Source organism: Micromys minutus, assembly GCF_963924665.1.
Source record: "Micromys minutus genome assembly, chromosome: 8".
In the NCBI taxonomy this organism is placed as follows: domain Eukaryota; kingdom Metazoa; phylum Chordata; class Mammalia; order Rodentia; family Muridae; genus Micromys; species Micromys minutus.
The window spans coordinates 4,822,595-4,844,490 of record NC_137977.1 but is presented as its reverse complement, the minus strand read 5'-3'; the positions used below and the strand labels follow the sequence as shown (position 1 = coordinate 4,844,490).

At 40.0% G+C, this 21,896-nt stretch overlaps 1 protein-coding gene across 1 annotated transcript in view; it reads left to right on the top strand.

Moving 5' to 3' along the window:
* CDH2 (cadherin 2) overlaps positions 1–17,284 on the top strand; it is a gene marked incomplete at both ends in the record, with an annotated part of 205,978 nt that extends 188,694 nt beyond the window's left edge. Inside the window, 2 exons of the mRNA XM_080919693.1 lie at positions 6,555–6,719; positions 17,078–17,284. Coding sequence (XP_080775819.1) covers positions 6,555–6,719; positions 17,078–17,284 — 372 coding nt within the window. The remainder of the gene's footprint in view (positions 1–6,554; positions 6,720–17,077) is intronic.
* Between the last annotated feature and the right edge of the window lie 4,612 nt (positions 17,285–21,896).

Below are 21,896 nucleotides of genomic sequence, written 5' to 3'. Positions count from 1 at the left end.
ATTTATCTTGAAACTAGAATAGTCTTCCTTGAGATATTCCAAGATAATATAAAGGAGGGAGGGTTTCCATTCTATCTCATCATCTCCTCACTAGATGTTGCTCTTTCTTCAACTGTTTGTATTTTTCTCCACAGTCCAACAGTAGGTTACTTTGATCTTAAGCTGAGTGGTGACATTTTTTAAATTATTTTTGGAAGAAGTTGAAGGCTGAGGTGAAAATATGGAAGAGAAGACAGTTTTAGTGGCAATAACCTCTCAAAACAAGACTTACAGGGGAAGAAGGGAATTCTGTCTGTAGGATTATGAGCAAATTGCAGAGGGAGGGTGAGGAATTCCATGTGTCTTAGTTTGGGTTTCCATTGCTATGAAGAGACACCATGACCAAGACACTCTTATAAAAGGAAACATTTGAGACTGCTTATAATTTCAGAGCTTTAGGCTATTAGTCAGGATGGAAACATCCTGGTAGACATGGCGATGGAGAAGGAGATGAGAGCTGTACGTCTTGATTTACAGGGAGTCAGAAAGAGGCTGACTCTTCTACACTGGGTAAAGCTTAAATATTGGACCTCAAAGCCCACCCCCTTCAGTGACACATTTCTTCTATCAAGACCACACCCACTCCAATAAGGCCACACTTCCTAATAGTATCACCTCCCATGAGCCAAGCATATTCAAACCAGCACACTGTACATTTGCAGAAAAATTCATTTTTCAGAGTTCAGAAATATCTTTACAAAACGTTTTAGATTAGAAGACAGATAAGGAACAGAGAGCCAGTCCATCATGTTAGTACTTCAGACGTAAGAAAGATAATAACTTCAAGGCCAGTGTCATAAACAAATTCAGACCAGTGTGGAACCATCCTGAAGCCACTTTGTCTTTGCTCAATAAAAAGACATTTTCTACTGGTAACAGGCCTGGCCCATAGTAGGGCAAAATTTGTCACTGATCAAATGGCCTTATCATTTCATGGACTTAGAGCAGTGGTCCTCAACCTTCCTAATGGCACAACCGTTTAACACAGCTCTCCATATTGTGCGGACCCCAATCATGGTGTCTTGTTCCTTCATAGCTGAGCGTTTCCCTTGTGTCAGAGCGTTGTTCTTACAGTTGGAGACGTTGGCTTGCTGCCATAGTCAAGCATGACCCTTGCCGAGCTTCAGACATCAGTGGAATGCAATCAGTATCACGACTTGGAAGTTTCTGTTTGGCTATATGAGCTGACCTATGGGAATATACCTAATGTGATTTTTTTCACAGATCATGGTATGAAAAGTAGCTTCCTTCTTTCATCTCCTTAGATCTGAAAACAGCATTTGGCAGGGAGTAGGTACTCCCTGAGTCTCTAGAATATGCCAGATGAATGTTCCCTTCACTCCCACATGGGATTTACTTCCCTTAAATATTTGCCTAGAGCCTAGGATTTTATGTATTCTGATGTTTTGCTTCATTTTATTTTATTTTATTATTTTATTACCACAACTAAATGCCTTAAGGTAGATCTGTGCTATTATCATATGAATCAACGATAAATCATTGCAAGTTGGTGGAATTTTAACAACAAAAGCCAGAACAAGAGCTTAAGCTGCTATTAACCTCCCACTAGCTCTCCCAAAATTAAATCATCCTTAAAGCATTTTAAATCTTAAGGAAAAAAATATTTATATCATTAGTGCAAGTACTAATATTGCAAAAATAGTATAAAAGCCCTGAACTATCCCTACTTTTAATGATTCTTGCCAACAAGAATGAACCCAAAAGATGACCTGATAGATGACTTTGCTTGACTTTCATCTGAAAATCATTTCTGTGGAGAAGTTCATATTGTAAAAGTTGACAGTCATAAGACAAGTGTCAGAGACATTCAGCCTCAAGAGTTCCAGGTCTAAATAAAGATCCCTTGTTGTTTAGAGTCTTTATGTGTAAGGCCACAAACCCAAAAGACCTGCAGAGAATTTTGGGTCTCTGTAATTCTCATTTTCATTCTTAACCTACATGTTGTAATTTTTTAGTTTAAGTAAAGCATGGTGGGACTGTAAAGATATAATTTTGGGTATTCATATAAAGTGAGGTTTTATCAAAATGTCTAAAGTTGAACCCTCGGGCCAGAACTTTTCCCATATAACAAGCAATGACATCAATAACAAAGCCTGTGCCTTGACCCCAAGACCCTGACAGGTGTTCCCTGCCACCGGCTGCGTATAGTGTGTGCTGGCCATAGTGAGGGAGCCTCACATAGACACTCGTAAGTCATCCCTTTAACCTAGCTTCTAGCTGGCTGAAAATCAATGGCTTTCTGATTCTTTTTTTATCCCATTATAACTGAGGAACTTCCCAGGTTCTTGTCATCACAGGGAGAAAAATCACTCTGTCAGTGTTCTCAGTGATGGGACTAGGGTCCTTTCTCTGCTTCCTCATTGTGAATTACTGACAAGAACTGTAACGTGATCCAAGTCACGTCTTCTGAATCAGCTGTTCTTTTGATAGCTGGCATGAGCATCATCCCTTCAATTCTAGTCAATACTTATTCCCAATAAACACTTTCTGTATGCCTAGCCAAAGGGGTGGGGGAGAGTGTCTGTGTGTGTGTGTGTGTGTGTGTGTGTGTGTGTGTGTGTGTGTGTGTGTGTTTGTATGTGTGTTATACGTGTGAGCATCATTCAGAATATGCACTTGTATGTATATGTGTTAATACGGTGCTGAGACAAATAGATGACATTGGATGCCCTGCTCTGTCACTGTTTGGTCCCTTTGAGATATTTTCTCACTGCACTTAAAGCTGTACAGGAAGCCAGAACGTCTCAGAAACCCTCCTGTCTCTGTCTGCACCTACAGCAGCACTTAGGTGACAGCTTCAAGCAGCCGCCTTAGAATGTGGTGGAATGTGAGGGCTGGGAATCTGAACACTTGCAGGCACACAAATGCTCTCACCCACTGAGCCTTCTCCTCAGCCCTACTCGCTGGTTCTTAAGTAGGTCAGAGCTTTGAAAAGAAAACACCTGGAGATTAATAAGCTCCTGTATGACAATCTTCCTTGCTTTGATCAGTGTTACTGGACAGGAGGCAGTGCTGTTGATGGAGCAGCTGCTGTCACCTGTAATATGTCACCTTGTAAGGATGGGAGTCACCTTGTAAGGATGGGAGTGTTCCCTCTCTTTTGTAGAGCTTTTCGTTTTCTCATCAGAAATGCATCTAAATGTTAGCAGGTTATCTGGAAAGTATATATTATGTATTGTTTATTATTTGTTGAGACAGGGTTTCTCTGTGTAACCCTCGCTGTCCTGGAACTTACTCTGTAGACCAGGCTGGCCTCAAGCTCACAGAGATCCACATGCCACTGTCGCCCCGGTTCTCACATTAAAGGTGTGTGCCACCACTTCCTGGCTAACAAGAATATTTTTAAAATGGTGCTAGCTGGTTGAAATGTGCTTGTATTGTCAACCTAAAGATCCAGTGGGTGGTTTGGAGCGTCTTCATGGAAGCAAGGGGAGGAGGGACAGAGATGGGAGAGGAAGGAAAGGGGATAACATTTGAAATGTAAATACATAAAATATCCAAGAGTGGAAAGAGGGGGAAATCCAGTGGACATTGCCAAGAAGTTGGGGTAGAGAGGCCTGTCCAACGGTTGGATATTATGAGGCAAACCATCAGGCATATTTCATTCGATGTAGAAAGCAAATGCCTCTGTTTTATTCAGTGTGCTTTTGCTGTGAAGAAACACTGTGACCACTGCAACTCTTACAAAACAAAGCATCTGACTGGGGCTAGTTTACAGATTTAGAGATAAAGTCCATTTATCGGCATGGTGGGACACATGGCAATGCAGCCCAACATGGTGCTGGAGGAGGCAAGAGTTCTACATCCAGATCTATACAAGGCAGAAAGAACAAGAGAGACTGGGCCTGGCCTGAGCATTTGAAATCCCCAAACCCACTGCCAGTAACACACTTCCTCCAACAAGTCCACAGCTGCTAGTAAGTGCCAGATAGCATCCCTCAGTAGTAGCAACCTGTCATTCACAATCTTGAAGCCTATTGGGAGACATCCTCATTCAAATTAGCACACCCTCTGTATTCTCCGTACCCTCACAATAAAATATCACAAGATACATCCAAGAGTATCAAGGACTATGTCATCTGATAAGAAACGGTCTTTAAACATTAGATTAGCCTGTTTTTCTGTATGTAAGACTTCCTAATAAAGCAGTTTCACACAGAGAATAGAAGTATTTGTTAAATCTCAATATACTTTCTCACTCACTTTGCATTTTCTAGGATAAGCTTTGTTAAGAGAAAAACTTACCCCAGCTTCACTGATTTCTCCCATATTCACAGGGTGTACAATTAAACATGGCTTAGAAAACCACATTTTTTCCCCATGAAAGTACAACATTTTCTAAATAAAACTCTCTTTATACCATTTTAAAGACTTTGTCAAGATACATCACTGTAGGCTTCTAAGACAACACTATAGCTCATACATTCTCTGATTTTGCAACTGGAACACATTAGTACTAGATTAAATAACTCTCTGCCTGCTTATGGATGACTTGAAACAGTCCTTCTTCTGCCTCTATTAAGGATGTTGCTCCTCCCTTCACAGTGATATCTTTTTAAGCTACATGAGGTTCAAGGCCCAAACGTAAAGCCAGTTGTCTTAAGTCTTTCACACATTGTTGATACTCAAAGTTTGTACCCCTTCATCCTGATTGAGGTGCCTTTTCCATCCACCCACCCGAGGGCCTGTACTCACACAGCTGTATCAAACTGTAGGAGAGAGTAATGTTTGGATAAGAACTTCTCTACCAACCTAGTGTTACACTTAAAATCAGACAAATCAGAGACAGGTGCCCATAGTGTTCACTCCCATTCTGAACTACTGTGAATGAGCAAGTCCCTCAGGCTCTGTCACCTGTGATCCAGAAAGACAATGACACTGGTTAGGAATTAGTGAGAGGAGAAATTCCTCAGGAAGAAACTGGCAGTGTGGCTGGCACATAGTGGGTGAGTGAGCTGTTTATCCAGACCATCTATGCAGCTCTTCTCTCTTTAAATCCATTCTTGTAGCTCGGAGTTGACTCACTGCTGTAGGCTGTGAAAGGAGCCAGGCTGGAGAGTCTGACACATAAAAAGTCCAAGTCTGTTTTGTGTCTTAATGGCTCCAGGACCATGGGTGGGTGACTTGGGTTAATTGTAACTCTGTATCTTCGTATCTTAAACGGGGATGATAAAATGTGTTAAAACGATGAAATGAGCAGACATATGTACAACACCTAGCACGCTGCCAGACGTAGTAACTGAGTTCTGAATAAATCAGACTCACTGTGAAGATGCTTAGAATGGATTTAAGCTGAGTTTAGACAGAGAATTTCAGGCTGAAACAAGATGAATGCTCGAAAGTTGGTGTTTTCTGTGACTGTCACTGTTGAATGGTTAAGCATTTCGGTTAAATTCAGCACCAGAATGTAGAGCAGTGGTTCTCTACCTTCCTAATTCTGCAAACCTGAATACAGTTCCTCCTGTTGTGGGGACTCCTAACCATAAAATGATTTCATTGCTAGTTCATGAGTGTAATTTTGCTCTTATGAACTATAATGTAAATATCTAATATGCAGGATATCTGACTTCTGACTTAAGACCCACAAGTTGAGAACCATTTAAGTAGAAGTCTGAAAACTACAAAGTGTTCGTGCAGACTGCAGTTAGATTTCTTCTCAGTATAAAGTTGGTTTTCTCTGTGCACTCCTGTCTGGGTAGCTGGCACATTAACTGAAAGTTCTGAGAGAGTCTAGCCTATGCTTATAGTACCATTTCCACAGCTTCACTGCTTGTCTGCAAATGCACAGGCTGTTCTTCCAGATCATTCTACAGGGTAACATTGTTAGGAATCCAGACCATCCTGGCCCCGCATGCTTAGATCCAACTTTTTCCACAGGGAAATCGGGAAAGTGTTTTGGTTCTGTGGGCCACAGAGAGTCCCTGGGGCTTATTCTTGTTTGATATTTTTAAGTAACTCTTTGAAAATATGAAGGTCATTCTTAAGAAACACTAGGGCACAAGTCAGACTGTCCCACAAACCAAAATTCGTGGATAAGAAATTCAAGACCCGAGAAGGAAGGGGGGATGGAAGGTTGGGTTTCAACCTTGATGCACCAATGCCTTCTTTAGAGATCAGGAAAAAACACCCCATTACTTCTTTTTGATGCTGGAGACATTAAATTGGTTGTTTTGCTTTGGTGGTACAGGGCATGCTATAGTTGGATTCTTAAGTCATCTTGCAGTGAGACCTCTCGTCACACTGCCTTTTCCCATTGGGAGCTGATGAGGAATGCTTTAAAACAGATGGAGCACAGACTGCAGGGATGGAAAACACAGAAGAAAGAGCTGTGTGAAAGAAATATTTAATCATAACATGAAAAGCTCCGAGTGGCAACTTTTCCATTATGTTAAATCGCGCTCATTTCTATGCACTCAAGGCTGTGTTTAAAAACAAAGGTTGTAATCTTCCTTCCTCTGCTCATCCCTCATGGATGTCTGACTCCTTCCCTGCAGGACTACGACTTGAGCCAGCTCCAGCAACCAGACACTGTGGAGCCCGATGCCATCAAACCTGTCGGGATCAGACGGCTAGACGAGAGGCCCATCCACGCTGAGCCACAGTATCCCGTCCGATCCGCAGCCCCACACCCTGGGGATATTGGGGACTTCATTAATGAGGTGCAGACTCACTTTTGTTTTAAAGTTTGTGTTTCATCCGCACGTGCTAACTAGACACAATGAATGTGTTTTCTTTATTCACCCCTGTTACATCTCTTGCCCATCCCACTTCTGCTGATTCCCTACTCTTCTCATGGGGTCCCCTTTCTGCTTCTGTGTCTTTCTTTGTGGTGACCGAAAGTGTTTAGTTAGGGTTAGTTACGTGAGCGTGGGTGGGGGGCTATTTACAGGAGCATTGGCATCTAACAGGGGGGTCCGCCATTGGGGAAAATTACTCACTTTCATGTAGAGCATTTTCTTGGATACTTAAGGTTAGGTTTCTATGAGCTACACATTTGCACACAGCTATTGAATACAGTTCATTAAATTATCATTATTTTTGAGTTATCTTTATATGAGAACAGGTATGGCTTCAGTGACAGAGAACAAAATGCTACCCTTTCAAAGAAGCTTAAAGTATGTGCAGTGGACATGTATGTGCAGGCGCATGTGTGAACCTGCACTCATGTGTTTGGACACTAGAGGACAAGGTGGATTGATGTTCCTTAGGCACTGTCTAACTTGACTTTTTTTTTTGATTCAGTATTTCTCACTGAGCCTGGAACTCACCATGTAGACTAGCCTGGCTGGCCATGAGGCTTCAAGGACCATCCACCTGTGTCTACCTCCCCAGGGTGGGATTACAACCTATGCCACCCTGACTGTATTTATGCCCATGGATGCTGAGGCTAGATCTGAGGTCCTCAGGCAGGCAGAGGAGGCACGTCATGGACGGAAGGAAGCCCCTGAGTTGTTCTGATTAACATGAGTGAGAGCTGTCGGTACACATTAGCAGCTCCTGCCATTCTCTCTGCAAAGGGTTTGTTTCTCTAGACTGCAACAACAAACAGACAAGGACTGCCACGTGCTCTACCTTCATTTGTTAGTCTTACCAAGCTTCCTCTGCCTCCTTTCCACACTGGACCCTTCGAACCTCCAGCTGCTGAGAATACACTGCATACCTATCAGCTCTATCAAAGGAGGGTGTCTGGAAGCGCTGCTAAGTTAAATATCATGTGACTTGAAGGATGGCCTTGTTGAAGAGGTTGAAAAGCCTCTGTGTGAGGAAGGTAATTGTCTGTGGGATGCAGCCAGCACAATCTCACTGTCAAAATTCTCTGTAATTCTTTTATGTCATTGATAATGAGAATCTAGTTACAGTTGATGTTAAAGTTTTGACAGAGAATAATTTGTGCTTTCTCTGCGTAAATTCTGGCCAGGCCTTTCCTTAAAATTCTCTCTCAGGATTTTTATTGTTCATATAAGACAGAAGTATGTGTTGATACTGACTGATATATAGCAAGAATTGTGTTCTTTACACAAATGCTGGACACTCCAAGATCAATACACTGGTTTCTATGCATTCCAGTGTTTGAGATGGCCATTGCATGTGATTCTGGTCATGTGTTGAGTAGCCCCTGTTTTTGAAGGCTTTATCGACACAGTTAAACAATATATAAATGTCACCAATTTGCTATAAAGTTTCATATGCAGTAAGCTTTGAAATAGGGGCTGGTGAGTTAGCTCAGTGGGTAAAGGCATTTGCCACTTTGTCTGATAATCTAAGTTTGATTTCTGGAATCCATGTGATAGAAGGAGAGAACTGACCCTCACAAGATGCCCTCTCACCTCCATATGCACACAGGCATGTACGTACACACACACACACACACACACACACACACACTAAAGACAGTGTAACGATAATAATTTATTTAACAAAGTTTCCCAGCAGGGTTTTCTCGGTATCTGTGACTTCCCAGTGCTATCTGTTCCTAACTAAAAAGAGGTTGCTTTCCTGACATGTTTACTTCTGTCAAGTAGGTAGCAGGTTAATTTGGAGTAGATGTAGATTAAAACCTTATGGGGGTTTAAAATCTCAGCATCTCCCTTATCTATAACCTATGGGCTGAGTTGCCCTGTTCTTTTTACACACAGACCTGCTTAGAGACATTTCAGGAACTTAGGCATAACTTAGATCTTCTTTCTGTAAGAGGACCTAACGGGCTTGTATCTGATTTGCTGTGTATTGTTCTAAGAACGTGTTGTTGCGTTATCCCCTTGATTATTCGGTGTTAAGATACAATGAGTTTTGGACTGTAGATGTAAGAACTAGAGTTTCTTTTAATCAACAGTTTTGATGAGTAGAATTCAAAATGTTAGGTGTCCTGTGGTGTCAGTCCTGTGGTGTCAGTTCACCATGGAAGTCAACCCCAGCCCTGTATTCTTCTCTTGAAGCATCATTATAAAGCTAATCACAACCTTTCCTACTTGCCTCGTTCCCCATGTTCTTCTCTTAAACCACTGCCCTTAGATGTTTGAAATCTCCCCAAAGTATGATACTTTTGAACAAGGAGGTCTTCCACATCCATGCCTATCTGCAAGGCTTCCCTAGCCATAAGGGTCCAGTACAAACATCCTGTGTATGCAGCTGTCCTTGATATGTCTGGAGGGACTGAATCAATGATGCTTCTTCTGACACAATGTCCCCAGCTGCCTACAGTGGGTAAATAGTCTGTCTGCCATCAGAAAGTGTGACTGTCTATATTCTCTCTTCCATTCAAGGGTCCAACTGTCAATATTTTGTCTCTTTCCTGAGTATATAAGTTCTCTAGAGCAAGGGCTGTTCCTTGTTCTTTGTGGCTGAGCTGTGACACTGAGTGCTTTACATGCATTAAGTGTGTTTTCATTTAAAATCTTGTCAGTGTGATGATGGGGACATCAGATTATCCATATTCAGTCAAGGAGCCTCTGTCCACTATTTAAGTTATGCTTGGCGTACACAGAAGGTCTCTCATGCCAGGGTAGTACTTGGTTTTGCAGCTTCCTCTGTACTTGCTCGCCTGCCTGCAATTTCAGAGCATTGGAAGTGCTTTTAACTGTACTTTTTACCCTTGCCTTGTAATTGGATTCTTTTCTTCTAGCCTGGAACTCTCTTTTCCTTTCTAAAACCATGCCAAGCCAGAAAGGGTCAGGGACACAGAATGGAAAGAGATGCTGTCCAGTGTCACTCAACCCTACATGGGGTTTTCCCTCCCTTCATAAAACAGACCCATGGTTCTATTCAGCCTCCCTCTGTGACCCAGGAAATGGGTTGTTATTTCCGGGGTGAGTGGTTGATGTAGTGCGAGATATGTTAGTTAATGAATGAATCAGTGGATGACAGGGCCCCACTGTGAGTCATTTTCAAAATAGCAAGTACGTGAAACTGAGGATTATCTCAAGATATAGAAATATGACAAACAGGAACCACAAATGTGCCTAGAAATGCCCCTTAGGGAAGCAACTCTAGCTTATGTAAAGCCCTTGGTTAGAACCCCAGCATCACATAAACTGTCTGTGGTGGCACACACCTATGAGTCCTAGCTTACAATAGCAGGAGACAAATCAGCTTGAGGTCAGCCTTGGCTACAGGATACCTTGTCTCAAAAAGCCAAAATAATAACAGCAAAATGTCCCTACAGTTAAAGGCAGGAGGCAACTCCAAGCAGGTGAAAGTGTCTTAACAACAACAACAAGAGAGTAGCAGAGATGTGATGGTTTGTTTTGAGGACAGTGGAAGGGAGATTAGGACTGCCTAGAAGTTACAGAATTCTCAGAAGAACCATGCAGTTTTTTCCATCCTAGGTAACCATTAAGGCTTGCTCAATATCTTCCATTAACTTGGCAAACAAAAATAAATGGATTTTTGAAACATTTGAAGGCACCTGGAAAGAACTCCAGCACCCTTTGTAAAAACATTGCAAATATAAACAAATTTATTTATCTCCAGGTCTTATTTGATTTAACAGAGGACCAAATGTTCCAAAGGAAGAATAATACAGCAGTGATTATAATTGGAGTGCTTTTATAGATATACGGAATAGGGAAGCTCATGAGAACATTTTCTAGCTTGTTTATTTACGTAATGAATGAACGCTGCCTTGACTCTCTCATAAGCAAACTTATTTCTAGTCAGGCAGGTAGAGTAGAGCAAGGCACTGTTTTGGGATCTTATTGAGAATTTAATTCTGTTTGCATTTTCAAATGTGACCTTCAGAGGGTGAGAAAATTGAAATAAATTTATTTCAATTTTATGCATATTCGCATACCTCCAGTAACTGAAGTAATCTCACGTGCCCCTATCTTAGAGGAATCAAAACCACATGTGCCCTTCTGTGAAGAGACTGACTTCTGACTTATGCTGCTTAAAGCATCTGGAAGGGTCTTGTAGAATAATTTTTTGTAAGTACTAAAGCTTAAATTTCCCCCTTTCTCTTATAATTATCCTTTGATTGTCTACTTTGCGACGTCTCATTTTGCTCCTAGAGGACCAAGGGGCTTGCTTGAGTTCAAATCCAGCTCACCTCACAGCACTGAGACTTTGCACAAGGTCAAGATCCTTAAACGTACTCTCTTGGTTTCCAGTTAGCTTATTTGTAAGAGGAGGTCAAATAGGAGCTTCAGTTAAGATTGTGGTGAGAACATAATAGAATGGCATGTATAGCCTATGCAGGTGATGCATGTCTCTCTTCCTACCGCTCGGGAGGCAGAGGCAGGTGGATCGCTGACTTCAAGGCCAGTGAGGTCTAAAGAGTGAGTTCCAGGACACTTAGGGCTACACAGCGAAACTCTGTCTTAAGAACCAAAACAGCAGCAACAAACAGACAGTGTATGTAAAATACTTGGCTCAGGACATGGCATACAGTAGTCTCTTAATTGTTAGAAATGCACTCATGATTATTGGAGACATTATTTTTTTTTAGGAATAAAAAATTTTTCAATGATCCTTTAAAATAAAATAATTCAATTCTCTCTTTATAAAAATCATCACATCTTAAACAACTTAAATTCCCCATAAAAAGGTTAGTAACGATAGCTTAGATACAGAATGTAGACTAGTATAATAGAAGAAGGAATCAGAGAGAGAATTAGATGGTCCGATTATGTCCACTTCTATTTTTCATGTCATATTTTTTTATTTCCTTTGTTCGATTTTTGAGGCTGGGTCTCTCTATATAGTCCTGCCTGACTGGAGCTGTGCTGTAGACCAGGCTGTCCTTGAACTCACAGAGATCTGCCTGCCTTGCCCTCCTGACTACTGAGATTAAAGGCATTCACCACCCCACATGGTCCCAACTATATTTTAACTTTAGATCCTAAATTTAGATCCTCTAAACACAGTCTATAGCATGACAGCTGGAATAAAACAAACAAAACAACAACTAAAAACCCCAAGTCAGACAAGCCAGAATTCAGATACTGTGAATGCAGAATGTGAGTTTGAAAAAGCCTCAGCAGGAAGGAGCCTCACAGTCTGAGATGATCCAAGCAACGTGATGAGGAGCAAGCACAGCATTGTCAGCAGGCTAACGTATGAGTAAGTACATCCTGGATGGGTGGGTCAGTGAACGAATCAGTGGATGGATGAGTAGGTAAATGATTGGCTAAACAGATAAATAAGATATATTAATCATATAAAATGTGCAGAGGTGCATTACAATCACATTCCAGTTAGAGGGAAATGGATGTGCACAGAGAAGCTGTGCACAGAGCACATCTGAGTTTGAAACACTGATACTTGCGTAGCTGTTCAGGTTGAGGGCAGTGGAAACAGGTGTGGGAAACAGTCCAGGGTCATTGGACTAAACAGTTTTGATTTTTGTCTTATAGATTACCTAGAACATCAGTCAGACCTTGAAAAAAAATACCATCTAATTCTTCTCTCTCTGCTTCTCTCTTCTATTATTAAACTCTTAATCAATTTTAGCTCTCTTAAATAGAGACAATTGCTTTCATTTTCAGTAGGTGGCTATGCAACTCTTGAAAGCCATCTTTCATACCCTGGTGAACCTCCCTTCTGTGCAGGCCTTAAAAAGCACAGTGAAGGTTTTGCCTGCAGGAACTGATACATCAGTGAGAGACCAACAGTCATCCAAGGAAAGGAGCTGGAGTTCTGAGATGAGACAGACAGCGAGGCGTCCCTTTTGCTCTGCTGCAGGCAGGATATGAGGAGCTGAGGCAAAGCTGTGGCACAAAGGCTACAGAACACGGGTGACAGGAGATCAGTGGCACTCTTTTTCCTTCCATCCCTCTTCTGTTCCTCTCTGCAGAGTGTCTTTATAGCTCCCATCAAAGGAAGGCTTCACCCCACAAGCATAGGGTCCGAAGTCTATAAATACAAGCTCAGCTAAAGGTAGCCACAGCTTGCATTCTGCGGAGGACCTGAGACTGCAGAAAATTGCTATAGGCACCCAGATAAATTTATCTAGGGTTCAAAATCTTCTGCTCTGTGAAAGGTGAACCAAGGAACCTTTCTTGGTTCAATTTCTAAATCGAGTCAAACCTAGACAAGCACATGGTTAGTTTGTAGACTTAATAACACTGCTTTATATATCAGTGGACAGAGTATCCATAGCCAAGAATAAAGGAGTCTGTAGAGGATCCAAAAGATTCTGCTGCCCCAAGTTTATTCTGCAGTCGCTCAGAACTTGTCTGTGTCCTTTTTACTAAACACCTCATTCAGAACAATCTCATTCTGTTCTGAAGAGTCCCATTCTGTTCTGAAGTACAAACTAATATCAGACATGTGGCTTAAAGTTCTTGATCTCTGCCTGGGAAGACAGCTTACCAAGAATTCTTTTAGGTCAGTGGTTTCACCTTTTCATAATTACAAACCCAGAGACAACACACCATGCCCTGCACTGCACAGTTATCTTTCACTAATGGTGTTATGGCTTGACGTCCTTCTGAAAGGCAATGAATACAGATCCAAAACTACCGTGGTGGTCAGAAACTAACCCAGGAGCTGAAATGTATATATATTTCTCAAGAAGAAAAGAATATTTTTAAGATTCTCAGCACTGGATGTGAGGGTAGATTGCTTTCAGCATTACAATGATCTTAAGGATTGCTGAATTAAATCCTGTAGACGTTTGCTGAAGTCGTGGAGTCTTCTGACATGACAGTGAGGATTTGCAGAATGCATCGCTTCAGCACAGAAACATATGTCATCACTTTTCAGTCCCACAATCCAGATGCACTTGAAGCCCTGCCATCCTGCCATTGATTCTTTTAAGATAGGGTATTAGATATCACAGATTGGCCTTGAGCTGGCAATACAACTATTCCAAGAAAAACCTTCATTATCCCCTCCTACTGCCTCTGCCTAGGGGGTGCTATGGTTACAGGAGGGACAACCAAAGTAGTTAATGCCAGGCAGGGGAATCAAACACAGGGCTTCTTACATCCTGGCTAAACGTGTTACCATCTGCATAACATCTGCAACCCATACGCACCCACAACTCAATATTGTTTTCAAGAAGCCCCTCATACTGGGAATTTATATGAAGCTTTTTAAATTTTTCTTCTGGAATCTATCTCATAGATAGACCAAAGCTAGACGTTTCTGAACTGAAAGAATCGTTTAGTAACTATATTTGTAATCTCTAGATTTTGTAGGGGGGGGGGGGGGCGTTGTACTACTGGCTATAAACCCCAAAAGGGCAGCCAGTGAATCTAGTTTGTTCACACCCAGCTCTCCAATTCAGTAGCATCCCAGAGACACAAGCAATGTGCCTTGCATTGAATAAGCAAAAAAAATGAGGGAGAATTCTTCAGCTTGTCAGCCAATGGAGCTATAATAACTAATACCTATTGCTGGCTTACATCATCAATGGTTGAAATTCTTGCTTAAGTTCCAAAGCCATCAGTGACTCTTTTTTTTTTTTTTTTTTTTTTTTTTTTTTTTTTTTTTTTTTTTTTTTTCATCTGCGTGTAGTTTTTCTTGTTAGGTCCACATAAATGGAAAACCAACATATGCCACAAACCATCCTCCTGGCTGATCAGGAAAAGGATTGTCAGCATCACTGCAGAACCCTTATAGTGTCTGAGCTTCCTGCTCCTCACACTGCATTAGCCACAACCAAGCCTGAAAGTGAGCAGGGTGGAGCAAGTAAACTGGATCTCTAGAGAGGGCCTTGTGGCATCGTGGGTGTGTGCTCCCCAGGGAATTACTAAGGACAGCAACCAGATCTGCCACAGAAAGGAGACAGGGATCCGGAGAATGAGCTGGTTGTGGTTCTCAGTCTTAGCAGAATGACTTATTTAGCTTATTCTAAAAATAAGATAAGAAAAGTCTCATCCAAAATTATTTTTGTTTTACATATTGAAGTGGTTTACTGAAGTCTTTCAAAATTTTTATTTAACAGACCTTTCTGGGGTGGAAATAGTATAACATGATATGAAGGAAAGTTGTGCTTAATTATACATGGTTAGGACTGTTGGTAAGAAATTCTTGGCGGTGGGAGGGTTGGGAGGATTTGGCTCTGTTTTTTTGATGGGAGTCTAGCAGCTGGTGTTTTATTTCTTAAAATAACATGTCTTAACTTTTATTTCAAATGTCAATGAAAAAATTTTTCTCTTTAAAAATAACTATTAAAATATTAATTGGTGCTCATTGAGTTTTTCTGTGGCCAACACCATTGAACACTTGTGTCCAGTATCTCTTTTGGTCTTCAGATAACCTTGTTACAGTCTCACATAAGTAAATACTGAGGAGTGGGGGGAACTCAAGACAAATACTGTGAATGTTGAGATATTGATTCAGATCCAATCTCAGAAACACTACAGCATACTAATTCGGATCTTAACTTTCATGAATCTTTCTCATTCCTCATGTATAAACTAGAGAACATACTCATTAAAATTTTTTATCTGAGTTTATTTTTCTTTTCTGGTTGCTGTGGCAAAATACCCTGAGAAGCAGTTCAAGAAAAAAGGGGGCTTATTCAGGCTGAAAGTTTGCAGGTGTGACTTACTAAGGTGGGAATGGCAAGGGAGCACAGGCTTCAAGTAGCTGGTCTACTACATTTACAGACCGCTAAGAGAAGAACAAGTTCATGGTACTCTATACAATCCTGGGTGTCTGTTAGGGAATGGTGCCACCCATGGTAGGCATGCCTTCCAGCATCAGTTAATGTAATCTATATAATTTCCATACGACATGCCTAGTATATCATCTTCCAGTTGATTCTAGGTTATGTCAAGTTGACAATGACACAAGTTCACCACATTGTGATATAACCATCACACATGTATACTAGGTTAATATGTACTCAAAAATAAACATATGGATTGAAAAGATTGTATCTCAAGGAAGACAGTCTAAGACACATTTCCACATCTTAGATAAAAGGAGACAAAGATATAAGAAGACAGTAATTGCTTGAGAACTGTTTGCCCTGTTGTGGAGTGGAGCTCTTGAATGGAATTGAGAAAATTTCCAAAAGATCTAAGACTCTTCTTGGGATGCTTTGTTGTACATAATTAGCAATTAACTGTAGATATTGTCACCTGTTTCTAAGAATTAAGGATGTAGATAATACTTGCCTACTTATCTTTGTGTTCTTTATTCTTCTTAAGACACATATACATATAATTTCATTTTAGATGAACAAAATTTGTCCCACTCCCCAGTACTTATATCTCACACAAGTGGCAGTTCATGGCTTTTCTTTGGCCTTTGAAAGCTAAAAGTTACTTTTTACTAACAAAATATTAAAAATCCTTCATTATATACAATTGTTATACAAGGTAATGTTTTATATACATATACATATATATATTAGTCATGGGGCATATTACATCCATGCTCCCCTTACCCAGAACTCTTTCAGTCTCTCCTTTCCCATTGGTCCTCTCTGCTCTTCTGCATGTGTTCACTTCTACCTTCATGCCATTAATATGTGTGTCTATGTGTGTTGTAAACATGTAGTTTGTATTTATCTTCTTAATTGTCAAAATTCCTATCAGTGCCCCAGCCTCACATGGGCCTTTGTGTTTGTGTTACATATACTCTGATTAAATTCATTAAATTGTCCTTTCAAAACTGCTCTTATCCCACTGACTATACATGTTCTACCAAGGAATGTATTGTTTATGTTCACAGATTAAATGATTTTGCTATTTTTATAGGAATTACCATGTCAGAATTTAACTTGAATGTCCATGAATATTTTCTCTTATTCTAGACATTGGGGTTCTTATAAATAACATGTCATTTACGATGCTCTCTTATCAGCTGCAAATGACCCTTTCTTCCAAAGATTTGCCATACATATTCTCCAACTAGTCGCCAACCTCATCTTGTGCCACGGCCACCCTTAGGATTGTTTTCGTAGAAATGATAATTATCCAACTTTGATGCCCCACTCACCACCCCGTTTTTTTCTCTGTGCTGACGTTGCTGTGATCTTGCCAATGATAGCCTATGAGCAAGATGTGGTCTCTCAAGGTCTCTGGGTCCCTCGAGTAACTCATTCCTGTCTCTCCTAACCCAGGGCCTTAAAGCTGCTGACAACGACCCCACCGCTCCGCCATATGACTCCCTTTTAGTCTTCGACTACGAGGGCAGTGGCTCCACGGCTGGCTCCTTGAGCTCTCTCAACTCTTCCAGTAGCGGCGGGGACCAGGACTATGACTACCTGAATGACTGGGGACCCCGCTTCAAGAAGCTGGCTGACATGTACGGCGGTGGGGATGACTGAACGGCAGGACAGACTTGGCTTTTGGACAAGTATGAACAGTTTCACCTGATATTCCCAAAAAGCATACAGAAGCTAGGCTTTAACTCTGTAGTCCACTAGCACCGTGCTTGCTGGAGGCTTTGGTGTAGGCTGCGAACCAGTTTGGGCTCCCAGGGAATATCAGTGATCCGATACTGTCTGGAAAACACCGAGCTCAGCTACACTTGAATTTTACAGTACAGAAGCACTGGGATTTTATGTGCCTTTTTGTACCTTTTTCAGATTGGAATTAGTTTTCTGTTTAAGGCTTTAATGGTACTGATTTCTGAAACGATAAGGAAAAGACAAAATATTTTGTGGCGGGAGCAGAAAGTTAAATGTGATAGGCTTCAACCCACTTTTGTTACAATGCATTTGCTTTTGTTAAGATACAGAACGAAACAACCAGATTAAAAAAAAATTAACTCATGGAGTGATTTTGTTACCTTGGGGTGGTGGGGGGGGGGGTGAGACCACAAGATAGGAAGATGTACATTACTTCTAGTTTTAGACTTTAGTTTTTTTTTTTTTTCACTAAAATCTTAAAACTTACGCAGCTGGTTGCAGATAAAGGGAGTTTTCATATCACCAATTTGTAGCAAAATTGAATTTTTTCATAAACTAGAATGTTAGACACATTTTGGTCTTAATCCATGTACACTTTTTTATTTTCTGTATTTTTTCCACCTCACTGTAAAAAAATGGTGTGTGTACATAACGTTTTATCAGCATAGACTATGGAGAAGTGCAGAGAACTCGGAACATGTGTATGTATTATTTGGACTTTGGATTCAGGTTTTTTGCATGTTAATATCTTTTGTTATGGGTAAAGTATTTACAAAACAAAGTGACATTTGATTCAACTGTTGAGCTGTAGTTAGAATACTCAATTTTTAATTTTTTAATTTTTTTAAATTTTTTTTTTAATTTTCTTTTTGTTTGTTTTGTTTTGGGAAGGGATAAAAGTTCTTAGCACAAATGTTTTACATAATTTGTACCAAAAAATTACACACAAAAAAAAAAAAGGAAAGAAAAGGAAAGGGGTGGCCTGGTACTGGCAGCATTAGGGAGTGTGTGTTTTTAAAAAACAATACAAACAAACAAAAAAATAAATAAAAAGAAAAAAAGAAAAAAAAAGCTTTTAAACTGGAGAGACTTCTGAAACAGCTTTGCGTCTGTGTTGTGTACCAGAATACAAACAATTCACCTCCGACCCCAGCGTTCTGAATAAAAAGCTAATTTTGGATCTGGTGACTGGTTTGAACTTTTTCATTTCTCCTCTGGAGCTGTTGGGAGTGTTGCAGAGACCCCCAGAGCTAGGCAGTCAGTGGGGACAGCAGCTAAAGTTAGCTTTGTCTTCAGCCCCTTCGTAGAGAAATGCCTAGCTAGCAAGGCAGCCATGTATCCCAAACCACTGTCACTTGAGAAATTACCATTGGCTGAGAAGAAAGACCCCAGTGTCTGCAAAGGAACCTCATGGCAGCGGTATACATGTGATGTCATAAACCTCACTGAACAGCACGCAATCATTAACTCTCCTTTTGTTGCCACCCAAGCTGATGGTTATGCTGAGGTGGGTGGTGGGCATGGCTTTGGGAACAGCTTTGGACACCTGCTTGTTCTCTGTGCTTCAGGGAACACTTCATATGACTATAGTAAAGGATGCTCAGGCTTAGCTTCTAACTCCAATTCAGCTTCTGTTTTAGTGATGTGTGTAGTGTGTGCTACAATAAAGAATGGAGAAGGAATCAAGATATGTTTCATAAAGCTGTTTTTGTCTCATACTGAGATTCATAATTGAATTTTATGGGAATTTCAAGGACACTCACTAGTTTTTTAATCTGCATTCATAGTCACTACACCATATATTCTTACACTCTAGATGTTAGAAAACACACAACCTACCTCTCAATAATTTTCTTACTTTCTTCTCAGTATAAAGGTTATTGTATAAGTACAGTGAAATGTGCTTTTCTACTGACTTACTCAGTGGGCAGTTCCTTCTTGTTACTGTTCTGATCCATAGATGGTAAGACTCTAAATCTCTATAACAAAAACATACTAACTTGGAACAGCTTTGCTTAAATGGATTGATAGATCATGCCCCCATGCTGTTTGTACAGTTAAAATGAAAACTGAACTGACTTTCAAACTCAGATGGGAAATGTCCATCAAGTACATATTTTTAAATGATCTGGATATATTGAAACACATCTACAACTCCAGTGTTTGGAGCAAAGACAAGAGGGTTACCACAAGTTAGAGGCCACCCTCCTCTAAATAGCAAGTCCCAGGCCAGACAGGGCCACATCACAAGAGCTCGCCTCACAAATATATATACATATATTTTCAAATTTTTATTTATACAGATACTATCCACTGCTGTTGTTCTTTTTATAAAAGCATTTCTAAAATAGATTTTTAGAATACCAGTAAAGAGTAGATGGTATCTTTTGGCTACAAATGGATTTTCTTCTCAACTCATCCTAATTCATGGTTCTTTTGATCCAAACTATTTTATACACATTTGCATATAGATTTTATATCAATCTATGTTCATGAAAATAGGGTTGCATATTATATATTTTCTGTGACTTTTCTGTTTCACTGACACTATCTATGGACATTTTTTTCCATATTACTATATATGTATTTCTACTTCATCCTTTTTAACTGCTACATAGAATTCCATAATATGGACTTAATAGGTTTTTTTTTTATTGAATCATTTCTTAATTTGTTTCTTTTTTCATGATTAAAAATGATTCTACAGTAAACACTCTTGTGCAAGCCTCTGCATGTGGGAGTAGTTTTCCAAATTAGTAGCTTGGAGATGGAATTACATGATTCAAGAAACCAGAGTGAAATTAAACATGGCTAAAATTATAAATGTTTGGTGTTACTTCAATGAGCCTTTTAGCTAAAAGAAGCAGCTTTCTAAAACCAGCAGTTCAGTACAAGGTGGTCTCAGCAAGACCTTTTCTCTTTTCTCTGCAGATTATCTAGAGTGAAGTCCTGTAGTTTCAGGAGTTCTGCAAAATGGCTTACATGTGTAACACAATAAAGCCGTGAAATTTTTGTTTATGAATGTTGTATTCAGACCCTATGTAGAAATACAACTTACCCTCACTAGCCTTGGGAACTTGGATCTACATATGAGTACTTAGCATATGCATGGGAGGGAGTCCCCACTTGTAAAGGCCACTGAGACAAAAGCATACACGACATACCGGCTTTGTATTTCAGCAATACCCCCAGTTTAAACCATCACAATGGGCCACAAGAATTTACTCCCCCTTACTCACAGCAGTCTGGATGTTACGCACATTAACAGGTTTGCCATGAGAGGACCAGTGAGGTGCTTCAACAAGAAATGCCCTTTGCTTCCAAGGTACCTTGTGTCAAATCTGCAGAACCCTTCTGTGGAAGGAGAACAGTCACCCAACAAAGTCATCCTATGACCTCTACATACACAGTATGCATGAACACAATACTTCTACTACTACTACTAAATAATAATAATAATAATCATTAATAGTTTTGCCATTCAGATGAGTACCACAAGTTCCCTGCTGAAGACTGGCAAAGGGGCCCATCTAATCTTCCTCTGTATGTATAAGCTGTCTGTGTTCCTTCAAGTCTTTTCATTACCCTATGGACTTTCTTGACATTTTCTCCCAATTAATAAGAAAGAATACTTTACATGCTTGTTTTCCCAGTTGTTTGATAATCTTTTGAATTCGTGACAGTGTTTTTGTAGCACCGAAATTTTTCATAATTTTTAAGGGCTCGCTATATTTCAAAGGTAGATTTCTGAGTTGTTTTCTCCAATGACATTTAGCACTTTCCTTCATCTTGAGCCATGATGTTGAAAGTCAGCTTCTGAAAAGAATCTCGAAATGTAAGGTCTGATCTCCAGACATCATTTGTTAAATATTCCAACCTTGACCCAGTCATGTGACACAAAACCTTTATTGGTTTTTTTATTCTGTTTCACTGGGTCACTGGTATTTCTGCTTGGTGTTAGATGATGCTATCCTGTCCTTAGAATAAGCCATTTTCCATGCTGGGCTTGTCAATAAAGCTTTTCTATTATTTTTTCCTTCATTTTCCGTGTGCATAAGTTTCAGAAATATAATGTCTCTTCCCATCTAGTTCTCCATATTTTCATATTGTAGGAGTTACTAGACATCTAAGTTTTGTGTTCTGTTTGGTACTTTTGTTATTCTTAGGAAAGACTTTCCTTCACACTGCAGTCTCTCTAATGCTTCTCTTACGGGTCTCTCTCAAGTTGATTGAATTTGATCTCTCTGATTTCTGCCTTATTTTGCCTTTCTACACGTTTCTTAACATTTTCTGATAACTCTTCACTATTCCTAACAGAGATTAATGACAAATTTTGTTTTCTTTTCCAAGACTAATAATCCGACCTTCCCCTGTACTGTTTTAGTACTAATAATTTTTATTGTTCTTGTCTGTAGTTGGAATACTATATTTCACATTATATTTAACATTTACTACACACATGAGATTCTACATGTACATGATAAATTTTATAAACTATTTCTATTGTTACATAGATGACAATTAATGC